Source organism: Lissotriton vulgaris, chromosome 2_1, assembly GCF_964263255.1.
Source record: "Lissotriton vulgaris chromosome 2_1, aLisVul1.2, whole genome shotgun sequence".
Lineage (NCBI taxonomy): Eukaryota > Metazoa > Chordata > Amphibia > Caudata > Salamandridae > Lissotriton > Lissotriton vulgaris.
In genome coordinates, this window is record NC_141687.1 from 1003390368 (window position 1) to 1003415271 (window position 24904).

At 41.9% G+C, this 24904-nt stretch overlaps 1 protein-coding gene across 3 annotated transcripts in view; it reads left to right on the forward strand.

Annotated features, from left to right (window-relative positions):
* COBLL1 (cordon-bleu WH2 repeat protein like 1) overlaps positions 1 to 24904 on the forward strand; it is an 806310-nt gene that overhangs the window by 188003 nt on the left and 593403 nt on the right. For all 3 annotated transcript variants that reach the window (XM_086956594.1, XM_086956595.1, XM_086956596.1), the window contains exon 2: positions 12575 to 12660. In XM_086956594.1, coding sequence (XP_086812720.1) covers positions 12655 to 12660 — 6 coding nt within the window. In that variant the 5' untranslated portion in view covers positions 12575 to 12654. The remainder of the gene's footprint in view (positions 1 to 12574; positions 12661 to 24904) is intronic.

The following is a 24904-nucleotide window of genomic DNA, read 5'->3' on the forward strand; positions in this document are numbered from 1 at the left end:
CAGGTGTTTGTGGCAGTTTGTGTGGGAGGCATGATCCCTAATAAGTACAAAAATCCCTGCCCCCCTATTGGAGTTTTTAATTGTATACATGCTGACGCAGTACACTAGCAATCCCGGGTCTACTTAACAATATGTAGGCTCGTGAAACCATATACATTTGTACCGAATATTTCCTGTGTTGCATGCCGCGGATTAGTCAGTGGTTTTGATGTAAAGGTTGGATACACCACATGAATTTTAGCTTGGTGTATTTTCCTTTTCAGAGCGGTGCCTCCTTCACCCTGAGCTGTTGCCAGGTGGGGTGAGGCTTGATCTTCCTTATCTTTAAGGTAAGAATGAGGTATGTACCTCGTGTGGACATACATATGATGGCATAATGTTTTACGGCCACATATTTTGAGAGTGTGCATCTTGATTGTTCCTATGAATCAAATGTGTGTCAATTTTATTTCTATTTTATTTTACTTTTTCAGAAATATTGAAGATATTGTGACGGAATCGGTATTGTGAGAAGTAATACTCACACTATATCCTTTTTCCAAGTGTTATAAATAGCAGTTTAAATCATCTTAGTCTTGTTAAGGTCCTGACGAAAGCACATGGCTGTATTTCTTGCCGTCAAGTGCTGAAACATGTTGACCATTATCATATAGGACAGCTATTTATTAAAACTAGTCCTGGCACTCACGCTTTTTAACCCTTGATCGTGACTGACATTATACATCTTGTTGGTCTGTTCACGCACCAATTTTATTTTCTTGCACTTCATTACTTTGCACTGCATTTAAAATACCACTTTAAAAATCTTTTGGTCCCACATAATACATCTTGCTCATCTTGGTTTATATACCTTTCTGACATTCATTGGCTCTGATACTTACAGAGCTGGTTTGTCACTGTGTATATCCAGGGATACCCAAATGATGAAGCTAATCACCAGGCTTGGTGAATGATGGGAATCCATATACATAAGTTTGTATGTTTTTTGTAATTTCACATGTTTTGATTCACAGTAGGAACTTTCCTTTGCTGCTCTTTTTTTGACCAGACAATGGAGTATATTTCAATTGCAAAGAGCCAACTAGAGATATATATATTTTTTAGAAGCATGGTACTGCTCAATTCAAAGATCAGTCTGCAAAGAAGAAATGTAGACCACAGTGACACTTTAATGTGGAATGGTCTCTGTCTAGACCTCCTACTTGTAGAAACCCATTTGAGGTAAAGAAAGAAACAAAAACTGCCTTTTTTCAAGAGTGACCTTCCTGGATTGTCCCACTTCCCTCAAAGCAATTCAAAGTAGCTGTAAGAGGCACGTGATTGTATACTACAAGTACCACTCAGCAGACTAGATGCATGTTCCATCATTGTCCAGAGAATAAGCCTTGGAGCAGACTTGCAGGATTTGTACCTGATACCCTCAGCAGACAAAATTGTCTCTGTCGTTGGCACATAAATCCAGTTACCATTCTCTGCAGCATATATTTTTTTCATTTGCTGCTGTTTATTAACAAGAGTTCTTAGAAGGTAAGCACATTTTGTTGCATTGCGCACATCAAATAATAATTGGTTACATTCTAAGTAAAGAGGTTGGTGTAGGTGTATCCACCTCCCTCTGAAGGAGGCCACAAGAAAAATTTAAGGCCAACTTTTAACATCATTAATTATGCAGGAACAGAAATCTACTTCGGACAAAAAATATTAAGTGGAACATCTCAATGCATTCCTGCACAATTCTTTCTTTTATAAGTGAAGGAAAGGTTGAATGAGCTACAAGATAAAGTGGTGTGTATCTTCTTTTCAGTCTGTCAGTCTTCACATATATAGCTCACCTGGGTGTTGTGTGGAACATGATGTGGTTTAGATGAAACAAGCTGCCACAACAACTTTCTGGTCATATATTATTTTTTTGTTATTACCACATTTGAATGGGATTATTTCCTAATAATCTTTATCATTTGCCTGTCCTTCTGAGGACTTGGTCAATGGAATGCAAACAATGGAATGCAAACCCTTTCGCACACCACTATTACCTACCTCTTGTGCAGTGGATATTACTTCAGGTAGTCTCGCAAATGATTATTATGAACACATCAAGCAACTGCCCGAATTCTAAACGTTCGCATGTGCCTGTCCATCCCCTCTACATCTGCCTGTGTACCTTCAGAGGTCAATTGTTTAGTAATTAATTTTAAAGCATTTCTGACAGGACCAGGGCTCTTGAAGGCCCAATGAATTTGCCAGGATCGGTCTTTCAGAATGCCTCCTGACGGGTGATTGGCTGGCAAACCCTACCTGTCCTTTAAAGGCACTTGCCAGAATCCTTCCAGTTCCCTTCGGGAAGTCTAGTACACTACGACCCTTTTGTGGTCTTTGAGGCACAGCTGTTCTTTGAAAACACTGCAATAAATATAATGCCTGGAAATTTCATTTTTAACATTTATGAAAATCAGTTCTTTGTCTGTCTACACTCTACCACTGGTCTTTAGTCTTTCCTGCATTGAATGTATTTCTCTATTTCCTTCCTCCGATCTTTCTCCCTCCATTGTCCCACTCCATCCCACTAATGCGTTCTGCAGCAAGTATTTCCTTTCCCGCTTTGTAAACCCTTTAATTTTCATACTTATGCCCCATATTATTTATCAAATTAATTGCAATATCTGTCCATATACTCTATTTTGCTCAAAATGAGGCAGCAAAATAGATTACCCTTTGACATCAAATCAGTTAATCTTCTGAATCTAGTTAATCACAAATCCATGAATTCCTCCTTTGGATTAACAACCTTAACCCGTACCTCAATTTTACAGCCAACTGCTCGGAATAGGAACTCCCTTTCCTTGATCTCATGATCATAAAAAAAAACAATAAGTTGGAAACAATCACATACAAAAATCCCACTGACAGCCACAGACCACTCTTGTACCAAAGTTTTCACCCCAAGGCATTGAGGGAGAATATAGCCTATGGGCAATTCCTGTGTATTCGCAGGAATTGTAGCAACATTGATGATTACAAAAATTAAGCCTCTGAACTAAGTATCAACTTGGTCAAGAGACGATACCCCCCCACGAATCGTGAATAACGCTAAAAAAGAGCTCGGAACACCAACCGATTAAATCTTCTAGAAACGCACAAAAAACAGTAAATCACATGTGTCACCACCTTCACCCCCGAATCCAACTTGTTAAAAAGAATCATTAACAAGCACTGGAGAATTTTGGAAACCGAAGAACTTACCCTCAGCAAACCATGATTCGCCTTCAAAAGGACAGCTAATATTAGTAATATTAAGGACCTACTGGTCAATACAAGACCAAAAAAGCAAACTTCCAGGTCCCTAATACTCTTTGGGATTTACCACCTGTGACTGGACACTACCCCTGTGGACAGTGTGTAGTCTGTCTGTTTACCCAGGCCTCGAAAAGCATTCCATTCACCAACAACTGGAGGTGGACCCAAAACACACAAATTGCAACACACGGAATTGCATCTATCTCATAACGTCCCCTGTCCACTCCAATACATAGGAATGTCCACACGTGCAGTCAAAACTAGGATCACTGAACACAGGAGCAATTTCCGATGCAAAAAATGTAACGCCAAAATGTGTGCACACTTCGTGAAAAAAAACATTCACCCAATGACATACAATGGACTGTTATTGAGGCTTTCCCTACCATCACCAAGGAGGCCCTTTTCAGAAGGGAATAGTGCGGAGTGTTCAAACTGGGAGGACATATAAGGGGCCTCAACAATGATATTCCCTGGGCAGAATTGAACCACTAGGGTTTCTGGTCACCTTACCACCATGCCCCAGGCACACTTCCTGCTCATGATTCCGGAATAACCAACCCCGGTCCCCCAAACCATTCCAGTCCTTACACATACTTGGCTTACACCGGGATAAGATGCACTAAGCCTTGCCCCTTCGCGATGTACAAGTGCCCACCTACACATATACATACATTTGTCTCCTTGACATGAGTGGCCACCTTCCGTGGACTACTGCAATTGTATCTCGTTCATGCCCCTTACGAGATCTCTCTAGTTTTAATCAGACCTGCACCTCAACTAGTTTATGCTCTTCTCACTTGAATTGCAACGTGCCCTCTTGTAAAGTGCTTACACCACAGTGACCGAAGGCTGCATCCACCGCAGGCTACTTCTCTCCACGAGCGCTGTCTTCCGCTCAAAGTTTTTTCAAACACAACACTGCTCCAAGATGGCCGCCTACCTGGTTGACGGTCTAGTATTTCACATAAATACAGGCAACACGGAAGTTGCCATCACGGGGCCCTGGGGATAGGGTAAGAGGACGGCAAGTGCTAATGCACGCCTGTGAGTATACTTACTCCGCACTACTGGTAAGCCTGCTACTGCCACTTAACAATATTTGTATGCACTGCTTATCCCTTTCAGATCGCCGGATCAACAAGGTGCTCTGGCCATCCCCGTCAGTCCCTTGACATTTTTCTAGGGGTGAGTCATGGCAGTGTTTGTTAGGTTGTGTGTGATGTTACCTTTGTGTGCAGTATGCAAGTGCATTTTTCCTGTTACTCACTAGTTTCCATTCACTCGCGCCCCCCCAACTAGTGAGACACACTCACGCTACGCTCCGTCTACCGCGCTAGCATGCACTCCGCTAGCACTTTGTTCCACCTGGAGCTGATGTGGGATCGAAACTCCATGGCACACACCAAGAAAAACATCTCTTCCATGCCATCCTGTATGCTTTAAATGTCTGTGGAACCCAGGACTCCTTGATGAGCCTAGAAGCCTCCGACTATATGCGTGACACTTTCCAAGCGCTCCCGAAATCAACCATCCCATCCCATCAACCGTCCCTGCAGAACCAACTTGTGTCTGTCTCCCATCACATTCATTAACAGATCCAAATCTTCAGGCAGAGGAACTGGATTGTCTATTACCAACTCTATACTTGGGAGGGCCAAAAAGGAGTTACCAGCACCACTTCCTTGCGCTCTCGCCTTACCTTCAACATTAACCTCTGAATAGACGCAAAAGTCAGGAATCCATAACTACGAGCAGCTTTCCAATGCTGCAGAAATGCATCCACTGCTTCCGCCGCTGGATCTGGTCTCTATCTGTAAAACCTGTTCACCTGAGCATTCACCCTGTTTGCGAGCAAATCCACCATACACTGACCCCACCTGTTGCTTAATGCTTTGAACACCTCTGTTCAGCATCCTATTGCTAAAATCCTTCAAACTCCTTGAATACCAATTTGCCACGATGTTGATTATCCCAGGAATGTGTTGAGTCTGAATAATAATCTCCTTGTTTAAACAAAAATGCCAAAATTATTTTGCTAAATACGTTAAAGCCTTCGAACTAAGTCCTGCCTACTTGTTGACATACCTCACATCAGAAACATTTTCCATCCTTAATAAAAAAACAACACTTCTTCTGGTTTCTGACAAAACTCTTTACTAGTATAGATCATGTCAAAAACTCCAGGTAGTTGATATGCATCTCCTTCTCTTGTACTGTTCACTTTCTCCCTAAAGTTAGGTAACCACACCTTGCTCCCAGCCCTGAACACTGGCATTGAATTCTATCTCCATAACCGGCATGTCACCAAAAATGGCCTTCTTTTCCAGACTTCCTAATTTTCTAGAAACTTCTACAACTCCCCCGTAGACTCTACATCCACCTGCACCTTCTGTGAATATCTCACCCCTTTCCATTGAAACCAGGCTTACAACCTCTGCAACGCTCGATAATGCAACAGGGTTGGAAATACTGCCTGAATTGATGCTGATAGCAAGCCTAATATCCTTGCTATCTGACGTTAAGTTACCCATTCGCTTGTTAACATTGTATTTATCTCGCTCCGGATCTTCTTCACCTTCTCCGAGGGCAACCTCAACATACATGCCAATATACAAATCTATAAGCTTAAAAACACCATCTATTGTGCTGGCTCCAGGTGTGACTTCTTTTTGTTTACTACAAGCCCAAGATCCTCCAAGATTCGCACTGCCAACTCCTTATGCTCCTGAGCTAACACCTTGGTCTCGCCTGTTATGAAAATGTCGTCCAAATGCACAATCAGCCAGACACCTCTTGTTTGCAACCAAGTCACAATTGGCCTCACCACCTTGGTAAAACACCAAGGAGCCGACTTCAATCCCAACGAAAGGCACTTGAACCTCCACATTACTCCCTGCCACGGGAATCTTAAAACATCTCTCTGTTCCTTACAAACCAGAACTGCCAAGTATGAATTCTTCAAATCCAGCTGTCTTAACCAATCTCTCTTCCTTAGCAGTTCTCTCAGCATATGCATCCCTTCTATCTTGAAGCAATTGTACTTAAAAAGTTAAAACAGGCCTCATCTTTTTGACATTTTTCCCTACTAAAAATATGTTGTTTACAAATCCTAGCATCATATTCTCTACCTTCTCTATAGCTCCTTTCATGCCTAGCTCTTTTACTTTTTGTTCCACCATCCTCTCTTCCTCCTTTGAGAATCTTAGAGGTCTTGGCTAAATCTCCTGCACTGGAACCTCAACAAAATCTATCCAGGATCCTTGCACTGCTTGTAACACCCATGGATCAGCTGTAATCTCCTTCCATCCAGTGGTTAATTTGTAAACAAATACGTGCCTGGAGCTCTTGTCAGCAGGCAGCTTGCACCAGCCCATTTCTCCTATTGGCGCTGCCTAAAACATAACCCACTACTAACAATCAAAGTGGGTACACAATGTGACGTAATAGCCAGAGCTGCTTACTTTAGAGCTGGGGGAACCAGGTTTGATTCTCTGCATCTGCTCAACATCCTGTGAGTCTGGACAAATCACTTATTCTCCCCGTGCTTATAATAAATGAATTTTTCGTTAGCGGGTGCTCATGAAAAGCGCTGTATTGATGATTAAGTGCCGTTGCTCAGCACCGTAAACCACCATTTGAAATTAAGCACTGCTTCCATCGCTCTAAAAAATGAGTGAGTCTGCCACCAAGTTTTACTGGGATACACAGAGGATCTCTTGCCAAACGTACCTTGTTGCCCCGCAGTCCTCCTGTCTCCCTCCCCTTGGTATCTGTAGGGCATGAACCCATGCGAGAAAGACATCCACGTGATCCCAAATCCGCAGTCGGGGAGTCAATCCCACATTCTCCCGGCCTCACCAAAAACCTTCCTGATATCTTTCTGCACTTTCTGTATTGAGTTAATTGCTCCAGCATACTTTGACATCTCCTTTACACATTCATCCCCAAATAACAGGGCCTTTGCCTTTTGGGCCTCTGCCTTACTAGCAAGTTCAGCTAGTTTTGGATCAATCTTCATAAGGAAGTTTATTCGGCACTCAATGCACAAAGGTGTCTTTGTGTTTCCTAACAATCACATAGCTAACTGCCAGCCATTGTCTCAGCTCCAAAACATCCAGAGCAGTCGCCTGCAAATACGCTTCCTCACACATATCGCAGATCTTTGTAATAGGTCCGAAAACATCTAATAAATGATTGTGACAACCTTTCAGACCTTTATCAAGACTGCCTTGGACATACCAACCACAGTCTCGTTCTCACCTCTAGGCATTTCCTGCCTAATCCAGTACTCCACATATTTTGCCACGTGTCGAGCTGGACCCCACTGTGATGACCGGGTGTTGAATGGAATGTGGGTCCAACATAAAGTCCCCCAAGGGGTCCTTTACTTAATCAACCTGATTTTTACTCTCACTCTCTTTCTTTATTCTTTTGCTCTCTATTTCCTCATCATCTCTATCTCCCAAGTCTGAAGAATATGAAATCACTATGTCTCCGCTACTGAAAGACTCATCACAGGCCACTGCTCTGTGATCGCTTTTTACGGCCTAATAGCCTTTCCAATCAACTCCACCAGCATTTTCCTTTGTCTATCATTGGGGCCGTATTGCCCTTTTGCCTTATAGCCATCCTCCTTTTGGAGATGCTTCCTCTTCTGAGTCATTTTTCGACCTTCATTTGACTCTCCAGCTGCTTCCTCCACAGACCAAAACTGTTAATCTTCTGCTTTATTTCCACTAAATTTCTCTTCTAATCTCTCCAAACAATCTTCCAAATGTTTACCCAATTGGGTTGCCAAAGAAGAAACCTCCTTACTCACACATTCCTGTACCTTTTCATCAATACCCATCCCTGAAGCATTAAGACTCTCAATACTTCTACTTAAATTATCTATCTATCCCATATATCAGTGGCTCTTAACATTAGGACTTCTGTGGACCCCCACTTAAGGATTACAGGAACCCGGAGACCCCCACTAAATTATTATTGGAATCTGAGTCATTACTGGAAGCCGGAGACCCTGGCATAAGCATTTTCGATTATTTGAAATGCAAATCAAACAAATACATAAATCGTTAAATATTTTATTTAAATTACAAACAAATATTAAAGAAAAGTAATTTTAATTGGACGGTTAGAGCTTTTCTAAATTCAATTTAGGGCCCTCATCATCCATATTGTATTCTGTTTGATGCACTTGTACTGTTCCCACAAATCAATCAGTGGATACTAACAAATATTAGCCTCGAATTTAAGACATTTTCACATTTCCAGGATGTTTTAAAATATTTTCAGCTTTACATTTTGCTTCTTCATTTATAGACGCTATTATTCTTTTTAAATTATTTATTTTTATAAGCAGTTGTGGACCCCCTGCTCAGGCTTTGCGGCCCTCTCAGTTATCCCTGAACCACAAGTTAAGAACCACTGCCTTATATGTTAAATTGAGACCTGCAATAGATGTATAAAAGATTATCTCTATTTTTTTTTATTACGGTCTAGCTGCGTCATAACTAGTCACCTTTAGTACGAAAATTAAGTATCTGCTCTACTGTAGTAACCTGAGTTTTAATGTCGCAATGCATGATGTCAGAGCTTGCAGACAGCTTGAATAGCAGGTGATAGAGCAGAATTATAATTGGTGCTTAAAGAATGAAAGAGAGTACTAGCTTTCCACTAATCTGAAACCTGGTTCAATTAATTGCCAGAAGGAGTCATTAATGGATGTATGTTTATTTTTTCAGGGCTAAAATTCATTGCATGAGCAGATAAATCTCTCAGCATGTTACCAGGCCTCTTTAAAATTGACTTGCATTAAGGTACTTATGATTTTGCCCTACTTTAATATATATTGTGGTGTATTGATTTTCATACTACAGTCTCCTCATTATAATACAATACGTAGGAGCGGGACCAGAGATTTAAGGTTTTGGGGAAAGATAAAGATGTGAACATGTATTTTAAGGAATAAAATACTGTAAGTAAAAAGATACTGCAAGCAACTATGGAGTTCCTTGACCTTATAAAGGAACTTCTCAGTGACTTGCCATGTACTTCTAATGTAGGGTAGAGAGTATTGTATTCCATATATAGTACTGTTTTATAAGTGTTATGGTCCATCTCCTGTTGACAGGTGTATCGTTCGGGAAGGACAAATCAAGAAAGGCGTGTGGCATTTCTACCCGACCCTCTTGTATAACCTGTCCCACTTTTATGTGCCAATTTTTTATTTGGTTGGGCTTCTGCATAATTTCTCGCCATATCCCCTAAGGTTGACAAACATTGGGTATTCTAGTCCTCACAAATTCTGTATTTTCATGACACATTTAGACCATGAACCAAGCATGTTATCTATATGTGTTCAGTGCCTGCATGTTTGTTTTTTAAATTTCTTTCACAAACATACAGTAAATACATTTCATACATTTCTAACTTATTGCATGAGAGATAAAAAATAAGCATATTTGCTTATTTTTGATAAATGCTTTGACCTCTGATTAGCTTAATAAGGAATGACTTGCCACTCTGGTGCCTGTAGTTTTATTATTCTCCATCTAATACTAAATAAACAGACTCTTTTTGCACTTGAGTCTTCTGTCTTGTGTCGTTATGTAGGCCCAGTGAGCACCCCATCTGCAACACTATGATTTCCACATTGAGGTTTGATTTTTTTCATTATTTGGTACTTTCTTTTCGACAGTGACTCTCCACTATTACAAATCCTAGAAGGGGTCATGGGGTCTCTTCTTATTTACCTCTTCTACTTGCAGGTGGTTTCACCAACCTAGTCAACAAAACCAATCGATCAATCAGGGGTTTCTCTATAGCACGGATACTTACCCGTTAGGGTCTCAAGGTGCTGAGGGGGGCGAAGGGAGGTCTACTGATCCGTCTGGGCGCAGGAGTTCAGTTGAAAAGCCAGGTCTTGAGATCCTTCCTGAATTGGGTTAGCAACAGGGATTGTCTGAGGTGGAGAGGCAGGGTGCTCCAGGTCTTGGGGGCAAGGTAGGAGAATCTTCCTCCGGCTCTGGGCTTTTGGACCCATGGGACAGTGGCCAGTGTCAGTTGAGTGGAGTGAATGTGTCTGGCGGGTACATCTAATGAAGGGTGATGATTCAGATATACTAGTCCAGCTTCGTGGAGGGATTTTGTAGGTTTTTTTGAGGAGCTTGAAGGTGTTTCTCTTGTTGACTGGGAGCCAGTGTAGTTCTCAAAGGTGTTAGGTGATGTGGCTGGGATTGTTAAGGTCCACTCTGGCTGCAGCGTTTCGAACACTCTATAGTTTCCTAAGGAGTTTCTGTGTGACACCGGTGTAGAGTGTGTTGCCGACGTCGAATCTGCTAATGGTGAGTGTATGGGTGACCATCTTTCTGGATTCAGTGGGGATTCATCTAAATGTCTTTCGTAGCAGGCGGAGCGTTTGGAAGCATGAGGAGGATATGGCATTGATCTTGCTGTTCATTGTGAGCGAAGAGTCCAATCTGAAGCCGAGGTTATGTGAGTGGTCCGGTGGGGTGATTGGGTTCTCAATGCTGTGCGCCACCAGGAGTCAATTCAAGTTGAGGGGGTAGGTCCCAAGATGACTACTTCGGTCTTGTCCGTGTTGAGTTTGAGGCAAATATCTTTAATCCAGGTGGCATCTGAATTAATCACATTGTGGACGTTGATTCTGGCAGCTTTGAGTTTGTTGGTGAGGGAGAGGATTAGCTGTTTGTCGTCTGCATAGGAGACTATATTGATTCTGTGGTTCCTGACTATGGCAGCGAGCTGTGCCATGTAGACGTTTAAGAGGGTGGGGCTCAGCGAGGAGACGTGGGGCACTCTGCAGCTGATCTGAGTGAGTTCTGTGATGAACTGTGGTAGTTTGACTCGCTGTGTTTGGCCTGTGAGGAAGGAGTGGATCCCGTCCAGGGCCGTGCTGCGGATGCTGGTGTCATGGAGTCTCGTGATTAGGGTGCAGTGGGAGACGGTAACAAAAGAACTTCAAGCTGCAGACATCAACAATCCCAAACGCCTGACATGTGACAACCAATACCGCAAGCAATGTATTATTTAAGGTTTTTTGTAAATGAATATCACGTAGAATAAATTCCTGGAAATCCTAAAATCACCTAATATTTTGCTTTCTCTGCACTGTGGCATACCTGACTCAGACCCTGTGCTTCAGTTAAAAGGACCACTCTTCCCAACTGCAATGGTAAAAGTAGGGCGCTCTAGCACTGTTCATGCTTACCAGAACGACCATGAGGAAGCCCTTCTTAGGAAAACTGAATTTGAACAACCACTCCTTCCGAATACCTTCACTTCATAGTTGAGTAAATTAGGATATTATTACTTGTAGACCAGTAGGCTCCTTTTAACCATATTTTGAGGAATCGTCTACAGTTCCACAGGACAAGCAGTAATATTCTATTAAAAATAGCTTAAAACATTTTTTGATACAAGGTCTGTAGATTTTGATTACAGTCACTCTGGCATTCACTCACACTCTACACATCTGTGCTTATGCTCAGTCAAGCATACTCCCAGCTTCAGAACCTACTATGATGCACTGCGCTTTCTTGCACCATACTGTAGACCCTTAGCCGGACACTTAGACCCTCACTATGAATCTTTCACCCTAGCTCTGTGGTAGCTTTACCCTAGGCTATTCACAAGCTGAACTGTGCTTTGTGTACTCGCATCAGTGCTCTGTGCATGCCCAGCAAAGTACTGTGCAAACTCGCCCTACAGGGCAAACCCACTACCATGGATTTAACACAGTCTGAAGACCATCAGTTGTGTTGTATAACGTCGGCATGCCTTGAATCATTTGTCAACTGTGAAGAAAAACCTGATCTGTGATAAGTGCTGGTTTGACAGCTCTAGTGCTGTGCTCTGAGTAATACCATTTGTAGATGTTTTATTTACTATTTTGCTCTGTAGAATGTTCCCTGTACGAGCCTTCTAAAAACCTCTTACTGTGTTCACTGAATGATTTTTCCCATGGTTCAACTTTTACACAGATGTGTACTTTCTCTGAGAAGTGTGCATGTGGTGCTCTGTTGTTCACAAATGTTTTTGCCTGGTTCCCCAGTGTTTTCTTTGACTGAAGCCTCGTTATGCTGTCTGTTAACTTACATCTTGCAACCGGTTGTTCTACGGGCAGTGTGCTACTAACTGGTGCTGTTTTTTCCTGGAGTTCGTTTACTGATTGCTTTGCTGACTTCTTACCCAGATATGTGTATGAAACATGGCTTGTATGTGCTACAATTCTCGTTCTCTTCTGTCTTCACAGGTTACTCCCTAAAATAGAGTCCTGGATCAGGAATCCATAATCCCTTCTAGTTTGAGTGCTGGATCAAGAACTCCTCTGGGATGCAGGTAAGAATTAAAGAAAATCCCTCCGTGTCTGATTTATCTATAGTCTGATTTTTTTATATAACACTCTATTAACCACATGCTATCTTGGTGCTGAATGAATTGTGGATAAAAAACCACCCAACTTGTGCCCTTTTTGGAAAGGTTATGTCTTTTATGCTTTCATGAAACCCAGGTGATTGGAGTGTATCTAAGTCTGTGTGTATTATGTTTCTTGGCTGATGGTAGAGTAAAAGATCGGCCTCAGGCTCATTTTCTCTTACAGTGCAGAATTATAAGTTTGGGGACTGATCAGGGGGACAAAGGGTTATTTGTATTCCAGTGTTAGGAGAACCACATGAGAGCATTACAACTATCCACCGTGCTGCTTGTGGGACCTTTGTATCAAAGTGCCATTCCCAAGACTTGAAAATAGGGAGTGGCTATGGGAAGAGAAGAGTACTGTCAAATAAAGCATCAGCTTGTCCTTTAAAATGGGAGGTGAGAGGAGGGTTACTAGCAGAAGGAAGAGCGTAAAACGTGGCAGAATTGTGCATGGAGAGGCCCTTTCTAGGCAGTCATCTAATAAATTGTCTACTGAAGCAGTATTATCAGCAAAGGACAAACAGCTAGCCCCTATTGAGAGACCTAGTAAGATAGGTATAGGAGGGCTGACTAAACTATCACAGGGGAGGAAACCAGCAGGGGAGAGTGATACATGGAGATGAACACAAAATGACCATTCAAATTGCTTGATATTTCTTTGAAGGACCAATTGATATTGCTAAATATTCCCGATGGTACTTTCTTGTCAAGAGCCTTATAAGGGGAAGTGAAGGTTTTGTCCTGTTTAGTTCAGCGGAATTTTATTAATGTAAATAGGCGATGTAATGATGACATGCCTGCCTGCTGCTAGTACCTTTAAATATGGTAATAGCTGTTTGCCCATTGATTGTTTTGTACTAGTATACCACTTTCATTGGGTAAAAGATTTTTAGGGTTCTTGATTTAAACCCTAGTGATCATAATGCACTCAGTTTAAAGCTTAAAGAAGCATTCGAGTCCCGAGAAAATGCCCTTTTTGTCCTAGAGGAAGTATACCATCGAAGAATTCAGATCATGATTACGGAAGACTTACTCCAGGCTCTGACCTCAATTGAATTTGAACTCGCAGATATGGAAGTATGGGACAATGCGATTGAATGGATTGGCAGATTGATGAAGCAATTGTTAGCCCATTTTAAACCGGGAAAGGTTGGACCAAAGTTATTTTGTGGCCTCAGAGAAATGGGGAGTGATTGGTTTGATGATGATTGTCGGGAGGGGAGAAGGTGTCTCAGCAATATTAAAAATAGAATATGTTTAAGAGAAGCAATGGAGGCCTCGAAAAAAGAATATCGTAGTTTATGTGCCTATATAAAAAAGGAATGTAATAGAGCAAATTGGGAGAAAGTGCATCACCTCTATATCGCCAGCCTCTTTGGAGGCACATATAGCTGAGGAAGATCGGTATACCTTCATTCATTCTGTTTATAGTGGAGGAAATTCTGAAAATTTGGTGGTGGTCTCTGGTGTTTTGCAATCTGACAAAGAGGTTATTGTAAATTATCAAACAGCTGTGGTATTATTAGAAATGATCTGCAACATCAAATCCTTCTAGGCTGGTAGCTCAGATGGTCTTCCGTCTGTTATTTTCAAGAAGGACCCCAGAAAGTGGGGCCTAATCCTACATAGGTTCTCTTAAGTGGTTTACAATTACGGGTATCCGCCCAGACTTATGTAGGGGATCTATAGTGAAGCCTATGCACAAAAAAGGCAATACCGGCTCACCAGCCAATTATCACTTGATAATGTTATTGGATACCTAATTATATGCCCAGGTCTTATTAAAGTATCTAGCTGCCTAGGCATTTGGCGCTGGTCTTCTCCCTGTGGAGCAGGGAGGGGTTAGGCTGAATTTCTTAACAACAGTTCACGGTTTCACCCTGTGGGGGGTAACAAGTATGTCAATGGAGTTGGTAGGCTGTCTTTGTTGCTGCTTTGTTGACTTACTTGCAGCCTTTTACAGGGTGGACAGAGGCACTTTTTGGCTTAAGCTCCGACAGTGGAATATCTCTGAGGCCTTGCTGTGTCTCTTGATGGAACATGACGATGCATTAAGTACCTATTGTCTAGAGAACAAGTTGTCAATCAATATTGACAAGACAAATGTTTGTTATTTGCATAGTGGAAGAGGAGATTTTCCTGGTTCCTAGACAATATGCGGTTGGAGTAGGTGCGAGATAATAAATACTTGTGGATGATATTCTCAGAAAACTTAAGATGGGGCAAGCAGCTGTCCAGTCAAAGGTAAGCATTGACAGCTGAAGTGAATGGTCCGAAGCGGGTTGACCACAAATATGGTAGTTAGACTTTTGAGCCTCTTAGTAAAGTTATATTGGGGGGGCAAGATAATTCCTTGGGCTCTGTATGGAGAGGAGATGCTGGCTATGGATATACGAGTCGCATGGGAAATGCTAGAAGTCAATATGTTGAAATCAGTACTTGATTTACCAAAAAACGTAAAGATTCAAGCCATAAGGCTTGAGATGAAATCTGTAGGTTTGGGTCATTTGGCGGATGCTAGAGCCTTGCGATACTATTTTTCGATTAAAAATTGAACCCCTAGTGATGAACTATCTGTGCAGATCCTCCCTGAGGTAATGGCAACCTTTCTTGGTAAGAAGAACTTAGTGAAAATCATTATGGAATGCTTAGACTCCTAAAACATTCAGCTCGAAGGAGCTGAGTCGTAAAAAAGTGGCCAAATAAAGAGCATTCTCAGGTATTGTACTGAGGAAACCAGCTGGAATTTGAGCAATTGGAGATCTGTCACCCCCTTTTTCTTAACTCAGGAGGGCCTTAATCTCTTACTGTATCTTTATAGAATACCAGCTAGGCACTTGTGGAACAAAATACTGCCTCTGAGGATGGGAATCAACCCTGGGTGGCGTATGCCAGGTTTAAAGTGCAGATAGCGTAAAATTGTGACCAGTGACTATGCAAGGTGGGGCCGGGGTATGTGCGTATCTTCTTTTAGTGGATTGTGTATTCTTCCAATACGAAGGGAAGAACATTCTGATCAGTATGTAGCCATTGCTAACAGCCAAAATGTAGATAAAAGTGCGTCGTCTTATGTTAGGAAATTTTCCTCCTGATTAGTGACTTTATACCCTGCTGTAGGGCATAATGGTGATCATAGAACAAACTGAGAACATACAGTCCAAGATCGGAAGACTTGGTTTGTGCTCGATATTGATCTGTGAAACTGGACAATTGGGGCCCTCTAGTTTGGCAGTAGTTGTTTTTGAGGCTTTCTTTAAACCCAGTCTTGCACAATGCAACTATTTCATGATTTACACTTCAATAGGGCATAACTTCTGTACATACCAAATATAAGTATGTCTATGAACTGGACTTATTGTAAACTCCCCTAAGGTGTTCATCATTTCAAAATATTTAATTATGGATCTTTGTTTGTAGGTCTGTATTATTGTTCCATTTTGTAATAATGTTATTTAGTTTATTTAATCATGTTTTGTGATATATTTAAATGTTATGTATTGATGATTTGGAAAATGTGTTGTATTTCTTTAAGAATTTATCTCTTAGAAATAGATATTTGACTGACTGACTGACTTACTCGTCAGTCTGACTATAAAGACAGATATACGCAATCTGGTAAGGTAATAACATTAAAGTATAGGTTGGAGGTAACTAGAGTGTAGATTATACCCAGGCAAATGAGGATATATTTTTTCTATGGCTGGCCATTGAAACTATATTTCAAAAGGAAAAAGAGGATATGTTTCTGAATATCAAAGATAGTACCAACAGCTCTTCTACCTGAATATGAAGGCCCTAGGGGATGCTAATTCATTACAATAGTCCAAAATCATCCGGCATTCAGAGGTAGGAATTAACAGATTTCCTTCAGCACCTTTAAATAAAGGAAAATGTAAGATGATACTTTTTTTTATCATGGGATCCAAGTGTCGGAATGTTTATGAGGCAAATACCCACGTTCTTGACCTTAGGAACTGGAATGGGTGGACGAGGTCAAGAGGTAGAGGTTCATTCAGCCCCCTAGGACAAGAACCTTTATCAGGCTTGCTTCAGGAGTCCCCCCGCTCCCTTTTTTGTCTATCCGTCAGATTATCTTCCCACTCTACTAGCTCCCTCTGGAGGTTCCGTTTTACAACCTACAATTTACCCATACACTCCCCGCGGAGCATAGGCTTCATGAGTTCCCATTCCATGGCCCTAGACCCCCCCATCCTCCAGTTAGTCTCCATATACAGAATAAGTGTCTCAGCTAACCCTTCTGTGAGTATCTTGTGTCAGCATCTCCAGTACTAGTTTCCAGACTCTACACAACTCCTTTTTTGACTCCCACCCACACTCAAGCAGCATGGGGAGTGGCCCGATAAGAATCTGCCCAGGTATGACTCCGTCAGTCGCCCTCACTGTAGGCCCTGATATATGATCTAGATGCCTATAAGTGTTATGAATTAGAGAATGACAGGTTTATTCTTGTGTGTCTGGGTGTAGCGTATTCTATGTATTAGCACAGCCTAGATTGTTCATCACCTCCCTAAGTGCGCAACCCATCCTCGGTTTTGTGCCCACTCTCTTCGGGTGTCTGTCCAATACACCATGCAAGACACAATTGAAATTGCGATTCTCCTATTAACATGACCAGAGAATCTGGTTTTTATTAAAGACACGGAGGCTTACATTATGCATTATCCTTTTAATGCAGTCACAAGCAGCGGCACTACATCATAATAAAACAATTCTAAAATGGAATAAACATAAGGTATTAAAGGCATGTGCCACAAACAGACTGCCTCTTTTAAATACTGACAAATAAATAAAGTTCCAAAGGATCTCAAAGTCTTGGATAAAGGAGTACAAGAAAAAAAATCCTTAACGAAACTTGAAGTGAAGAAGTTCTTGAATGAAGAATCCAAAATGGGAACAATGAGCCCAAGGAGAGGAGAAATTCTTTAAGCCGAATTATCTGAAAGGAATGGAGAACATGTGAAATATTGAAAAAAGGTGACAAATAAAATCACAGAGCATAGTATTATACAATACAATCAGAATGATAAAATCACAATCAAAGATATATTTAAAAAAATATACTATGCAGGAATACACCGTCCAAGGGAGGGTTGGGAGGGATAATGTTAGCCTCCGTGTCTTTAATGAAATCCAGATTGTCTGGACATGTTAATAGGAGAATCACAATTTCATTACAAGACTGGAGGCTACATTATGCATGTTGGTAGCCGTGAAGAACAACATCAGACATGTGCTCGATGGGTTTGCAGTAATGTCGAGCAAATGTGGATGCGTTGGACCAATCTGCAGCTTTGAGGATATCGTCCAATTTAGCACCAGAGTAGAAAGACTTACCGGCTATAGCGCCTCTAATTAAGTGTGCTTGGAATTTAGGTAAATCAATACCAGCCAGGTTCATAGCACACTTACAATAGAAGAAGAAGAGATGGATTTGAAAGGTTTAACAAAAGAGATAAGCAGTTGATTAGCGCCAGGAGGGCGAAGGTCTTTCATTCTATTCTCATATTCCAAAATACAATTCAAAACACACAGCTTTTTACACATATCAAAGCGAGGATAGAAAATAAAATCTGACATAGTCTTGGTTCTTCTAACAATTTCAAATTTAACACCATGCATATCATAAGACATATAAGAAATATCAAGACACTTGATATCAGAGATTCTACGGCAAGAAATAAGGCATAAGAGTGTTGCAAGTTTGATAGAAAGACATTTCCTATTAAGAGAAGAGTTATCAGGCCAAGAAATAAAAAGATCAAGAATAGCCTTAACATCTCACATGGACTGGTATTTAGGCCTAGGTGGTCTCTTTAGTCTGATGCTTTTCATGACTCTACAAATGATAAAGTTTTTACCTACCGTCTTACCGTTGACAAGAGAATGACCGGCAGAAATTGCTGATCTATAACTATTAATAGATCTATAAGAAAGCCCATTATCAAATTGTTCAACAAGAAAATTAACTATATGTACGACAGGAGCCTCCACGGGATCCAAGTTCATCTCCACACACCAACAAAGCCATTTTCCCCAAATGTTGTTGTACCTATAGTGCGTTCCAGGAGCCCATGATTCTCTGAGGAGAGGTGCAGCTGATGACGAAAGCCCCGACAATTCATTGGATTTCCTCACACTTTACAAGCAAGAAGGTTCAAACTCCCGGAAAGAATTAGGTGGTGATCTTCCCCGTCTGCGTTTGTAACGAGGCCTTGGGACACAGGAATTAAGAAAGAAATTTGGCAGGCCAGTGCCAGAGTCGTTGGGAACCAGGCCTGTGAAGGCCAAAACTGAGTTATGAGAACCAGAGAGCATTGGTCTTGTCTGACCTTCTGAAGAACTCTCTGGATCATTGCGAAGGGGAAAGGCAGAGACTGAGGTTCCAATCGCTGAAATCTAAAAGGAACCTTGAGTTCCAATCTGCAGAAATATTTGACTTTCCTGGAAGGTACTCTGCTTTCAGAGCAATCATGTGTTCCAGGCAAAACATCCAGAGTCTCTCCGCTAAGTTAGAGAGGACTGCAGATTTGGTACCACCCAGGCGATTGATATAAGAGACGGCAGAGATGTTGTCCATTTTCAAGACAACGGATCTCCCTTGAAGAGAGTGTCTGAAGCTCATCAGAGTGTAAAGGCCTGCTGAGAGTTCCAAATAGTTTATATGATAGGCGGACTCCGAGAGAGACCAAACGCCACCAGTGTTTTGGTTGAGAAGGCGAGCGCCCCAACCATGAAGGCTGGCATCAGATTCTAGAACAAACTCCGGAGAAGATCCCAAGATTGCTTTCCCATTCCAGGTGTCCAAATTCTCCAGCCACCAAGAGAGTTCCGATCTTGCTTCGTGATCCAGAGTAACAAGATCTCTGTACCAAAGACCGAATCTGAGAGCCTTGCCTTTTATCCTCTGAAGAGCTAGGTAATTGAGAGGACATGGGAAGATGGCTTGAATGGAGGAAGCTAGGTGGCCTAAGAGTCTGGCTAACTCTCTCAGGGAAAGAGAATCTTGTTTTAAGACCAATCTTATTTCCCTCAGAATTTTTGAATTTTTTTTCGGGGAAGTAAGAGAAGGCATTTTGAGGTATCTACCGTAAAACCGAGGAACTCCAGGTATCTGGAGGGGGTAAGGATAGATTTTTCCAGATTTATAATAAACCCTAGGCTCTCTATGAGGTCCATTGAGGTCCTCAGATCTGACAAGATCAGCGAATGGTCTTGGGACATAATGAGAATATTGTCGAGGTAAATGATTATGCGAATACCTCTTTCCCTCAGAAGAGAGACAATAGTTCTCATAATCTTGGAGAAGCACCAAGGGGCAGATGAAAGTCTGAAAGGAAGGGCTTGAAATTGAAAAAGGCGATTGTTCCAAGTGAACTGAAGAAAGGGTTGATGCTCCTTGGCCATTGAAATGGTGAAGTAGGCGTCTTTCAGATCCAGTTTCACCAACCAGTCTCCTTCTAAAAGGAGGTCTCTCAGGAGGTGGATGCCCTCTACCTTTGGTGGGGAAGAGGAAAGAGGTTGAGGAATACTTACTTGGAGTATTGGAGTTTGTGTTCGTAAATCCGTGGGATCTGGATCCTCTGTAGCGTGAGCCTCTCCCTCTTTGTGGGTAAAATCGGTTGGATTTATAGAAGCCTCTTCCTGAGCCTCTAAATCTTGAATAGGGCCTTTGATTGCCCCGGCCGGAGGAAAGGCCCCTTTTTCCAGCCCGTCCAAAAACGTTTTGATTGAAAACACGTTTTAAATTAGATTGGGCCTTATCAAGGGCGGTGAAGGTAGAGACATATTTACCGATACATTTAATCATGTCTTCACCAAAGAGTAGCCCTTTCGGGTTTAGGGAAGGTTCTCTTTCGGCCATGTCTCCCAATTTTGGATTAACCTCAGTAAGAAGGGCTGTTCGTCTCTCAATGTTAAGGCTTGAATTAGCATTGCCCAGGAGAACTAGAGCTCTTTGACTCCAGCCTCTGATAAGGTCAACATCAAGGGGAGTGTCATTGAATGACATTCTTCTGAACAAGTCTAAATTTCTACTTAAGGGACCCAGGACGTCCAAATGGCGGTCTTGGCAGCCCGTAAAGGACCTTTCTAAGCCCTTTCTCGGGTCTCCCCCCAACTTGAATAAAAACTTGATCAAATCAGGAACTAGGTTGGGGGTTTGACAAACTTTATCCTGAATTGTCGGTCTAGGTCACTCGGACTTGAGGGTACTAAGATTTTCTTTTTCCAGAGAATTTCTGAGCCATCTTTGAATAAACTTGGCCACATGTTCCTGAGGGAACCATAGGGAGCTTCTGGGATGGGAGATATTAAGGGGGGAGAACATCTCCTCACCCAGGGGGTTGAGAATGACATCCTTGGAAGAGCAGGGAGATTGCATATCAGGTTGGCTATTAAAATCTAGCTCTTCATCGTCCATGGTCAGGGACGAACTCATCATGAGGATTAAGGAAGTTGCCTTCTTCCTCTGAATCGCTCTCTGGGATGATTTGAGCACTTTCAAAATTTGTGTAGCTAAGGACATCCATATTATTTGCGCCGCGAAGGACCGCCGTATTGATTGTGCCGCGTGGAACACCATAATGAATTGTGCGCTAGGAACACTAATGGTAATTGAGGTGCAGGGACCTCCTTGAACACTTGAGGTGCTAGGACCTCCCAAAGCATTAGAGGTGCTAGGACCTCCTATAGTGCTCTTCAAAGGCTCAGAATGATTTGTTTTCTTGGCTCTTTTGCCTTGTGAAAAATTATCCAAAGTGAGATTGTCAGAGAAGTCGGCCTGATCAGGAGGAAGGTGCCTTTTAGAGGGCATAACCTTTTTGAGTGTATCAAACATAAGGGACTTCATTTCCTTTTGAATACATTTTTTTAGAGACTCCTTGTTGATGTTAGGAGAGCTTTGAGCAGCCTCATCAAAGTCAAAATCTGACATTGCAGTCAGAAAGTAAAAAAGAAAATTTGGCTGATTAAACTAATTTATAAGGTAATGGTCGATAAATTGTAAAATGTAAGTGATAATAATCTTCCCCCTATTTTTAATTTTTTTTTATCGTAGCCTTAAAATAAATAAATAATATGGAGATCAGTAATTAAATGAATAATGAGTCCTCCGGCATCAATCGCATCGAGAAAAAAGTAGCGCAGCAACTGACTCGAGTGCTCGAGCCTGCAATTGTTAGCTTAGAGGAATGACACTTGGAAAAAGGAGCGCGTAGCGTCGTCGTTCCCAAGGGTCATTCCTCAACACTGCGGCAAGGAGGAAAGCTCAAGAATGTCCGACGCTCGAGACAGAGCGATGCGGACAAGAGGGGAGATTTAGGAGGGCTTTCAAAAACATCGGAAGGCGATTAAGGAGTACGCGTGAAGAAAGAGGGTTTAAATGTACAAAATCCCTGAGCGTGGTCCCGCCCGAAACAGAAAAGGAGAAATGAACTCCGGTAAGAAGGAGGGGGGTGGCGGGCGGGTAATCTGAAGACTAAAAATAGGAAATCAGAGGGAGGAGGGGGGGAGGGGGGGAAAAGGGAGATGAAACGACCCCAGAAAACGATAAAGTCAGGAAGAATCAGCGATAATAAGTTAAGCAAGAACCTAACTGCACAATAGAAAGATATAAAACATCACATTTGTAGAAAATAACAGTTAAAAAACAGTATAAATAAAGTTAGTACAGAGAAGTAAAGGGAACTTAGCTGCTTGTGAGCCGCATTTAAAAGAGGCAGTCTGTTTGTGGCACATGCCTTTAATACCTTATGTTTATTCCATTTTATAATTGTTTTATTAGGATGTAGTGCGGCTGCTTGTGACTGCATTAAAAGGATAATGCATAATGTAGCCTCCGGTCTTGTAATGAAATCCGTAGCCCAGAAGACAGGATCATCCACACAGTTTGTCAGGAGATCCTGTATTGTGTGAAGAAAGTATTTGTCATATACATTTGAGGCATACATATTAAGATTGCTCACTGCTTTACCATTTAAAGTGCCCTGAATTAGGGCATACCGGCTGTCCACATCTGCGTTTAAGTAGGTAAAATGGAAAGGTACCCTAGGGGAGTTCCAGATCTTGGCCCCTCTAGCATATGTGGAGAAGGTGGATGAATACAGCTGCCCTCTCCATTTTCTGGCCACCCTGGCTGCTTTTGCATTATTAAGATGTGTTTCCTGTAGACATGCAATGATATGTCTTTTGCTTCAAAAAGGAAAGAACCCTATGCCGCTTGCTGTATCCCCCAACCCTCAAACATTAGCTCTGATCTTCTTAAAGGTGTTGCATCTGTGATATATCATAGTCTGCACCACAGTGTATGTGAACACTCAAGCTGCCGAACCAATTTGAATGTAGCTGTGCTGCGGGCCCACGGTATGAGATGAGGGAAGAGGCGGCAGACCGACGCACCACAGTTACCCGAGGAATGCTCCATTAAAACTAGACCCACAGAAATCCCACCCTTCCCACCCCTGGTAACCATGCTCTCCCACATGTTCTGTTGTGGAAATATACCTTTTTAGGGGTACACTGGTGCAGGGTCACCCTTTTGTCTACGGGTTCAAAAACCAACAAAGTAGAGATCAGCACTGGAGTAGGAATAAATAACAAGTTTATTAATCACTCATGAGTGGGACCACGTCCACACAGCACTCAAGTGCTGGAGGAGTTAGTGCATTGGCTTTACAAACCAGTGCCCTTTTCATACAGGTTTTGTGCAGTGTAAGCACGTGAACAGAAATAGGAAGAACAAGTTTTTAGAAATAGTTATCAGCAAACAAGGGCAGATAAATAACTACATGGTCAGCAAAATGGGAGGGGGAGCAGGAGTGCTTATGGCAGCAGTAAATGATTGACAGTTAACAGATGTACTGGCAGCTACAAACTGTCAGCACGTACATTGCTTTTAGCTCAGTCTGGAAGTCAACTAAAATAGATAGCACAAGCAGAGTGAAAAGACAAAAGAATTATGAAGTACACTTAAATGGACACCACAGCCAAAATGGTTATCGCTTATGCCAAGTAAATTATTACATGTTTTCCACAGACGGCCTTTTTCGCATAAGCTAAGACATTTTCTAATGCTTTAAAAGGGGTACGATAAATATCATGTATATCAATCAGCATCATATCGCTGACTTCTCGGTCTATTGCTAAACGGGCATTTACATTTTGGACATTTGTTTTAAATGATAGACAAGTAGTACAAGTGGAGTATACAGAGGGAACGAAGCATTGGCCCTCATTGGATACATAAGCGCCTGATTTTCCTGCTATTCAAAGCCGCACCAACAAAGAGTCCCAAATTAAAGTCAACATATTGCTGTAATGCAGTGTCAGTTTGATCCACTTCATCATTATTTATAGATTTTGAATCGGTTCACGGAAATGTCATTAAACAATTTCTGATCTTCATGATAAGCTGCAGGTGCCAGGAACACAGGAGGATGCAAGAAGGACACGTAGCATGTTCCAGACCATCCGATTGGTAGATGATAGTAGCCTTTACTTCCACAAATGAAATAAGTGTTGTGAGGAGATAAAAAACTGCTATTGTTCGTTCCAGTAATGTTCAATACTGTGGTACAGTCACTTTTTCCCACTGGGATACTACCAAAACTGCTCACGCAAAGTTTTGCTTGGGCTCTAGTAACAGGGATGACAAAAGGCCTGTTATCCTCGGCCGTTCGAGTGTTGGAGAAAACATAACGTGTGGAGGAATTTCCTCTGCGATAATCCTCCATTTCCCATACAGTTCCTTTGGCTTGTGGGTGCCCTTCCTCATCGAGGTAACAAACTTTATTAAGCTTTGCATTGAGTCCTCCTGCATCAGCTAGAGTGATATTAGCAATTGTAGAAGCCCACAACAGTGCGAACCAGGTTCCACAGGAGACATTATGCGAGAATGGCAGCGGTGACAACGGATTCCTTTTATGTTCTGATGAGGAGGAGTATTGCCACAAACCCAACCGTTAGTAGCATTGCTTAGCTGGTGTGTCTGATGCAACATTTGATAAAAATGAATTGATTCTCAGATTTTGCCGGTATCCCTGTTCATGTTGCGGCAAATCAAAATGATGGTGCTCTTTTGCAGCAAGTGATGTAACAGTAATGTTAGGTAAGGAGGCTCCAGGCATTATTTCCTCCTCTACCCACA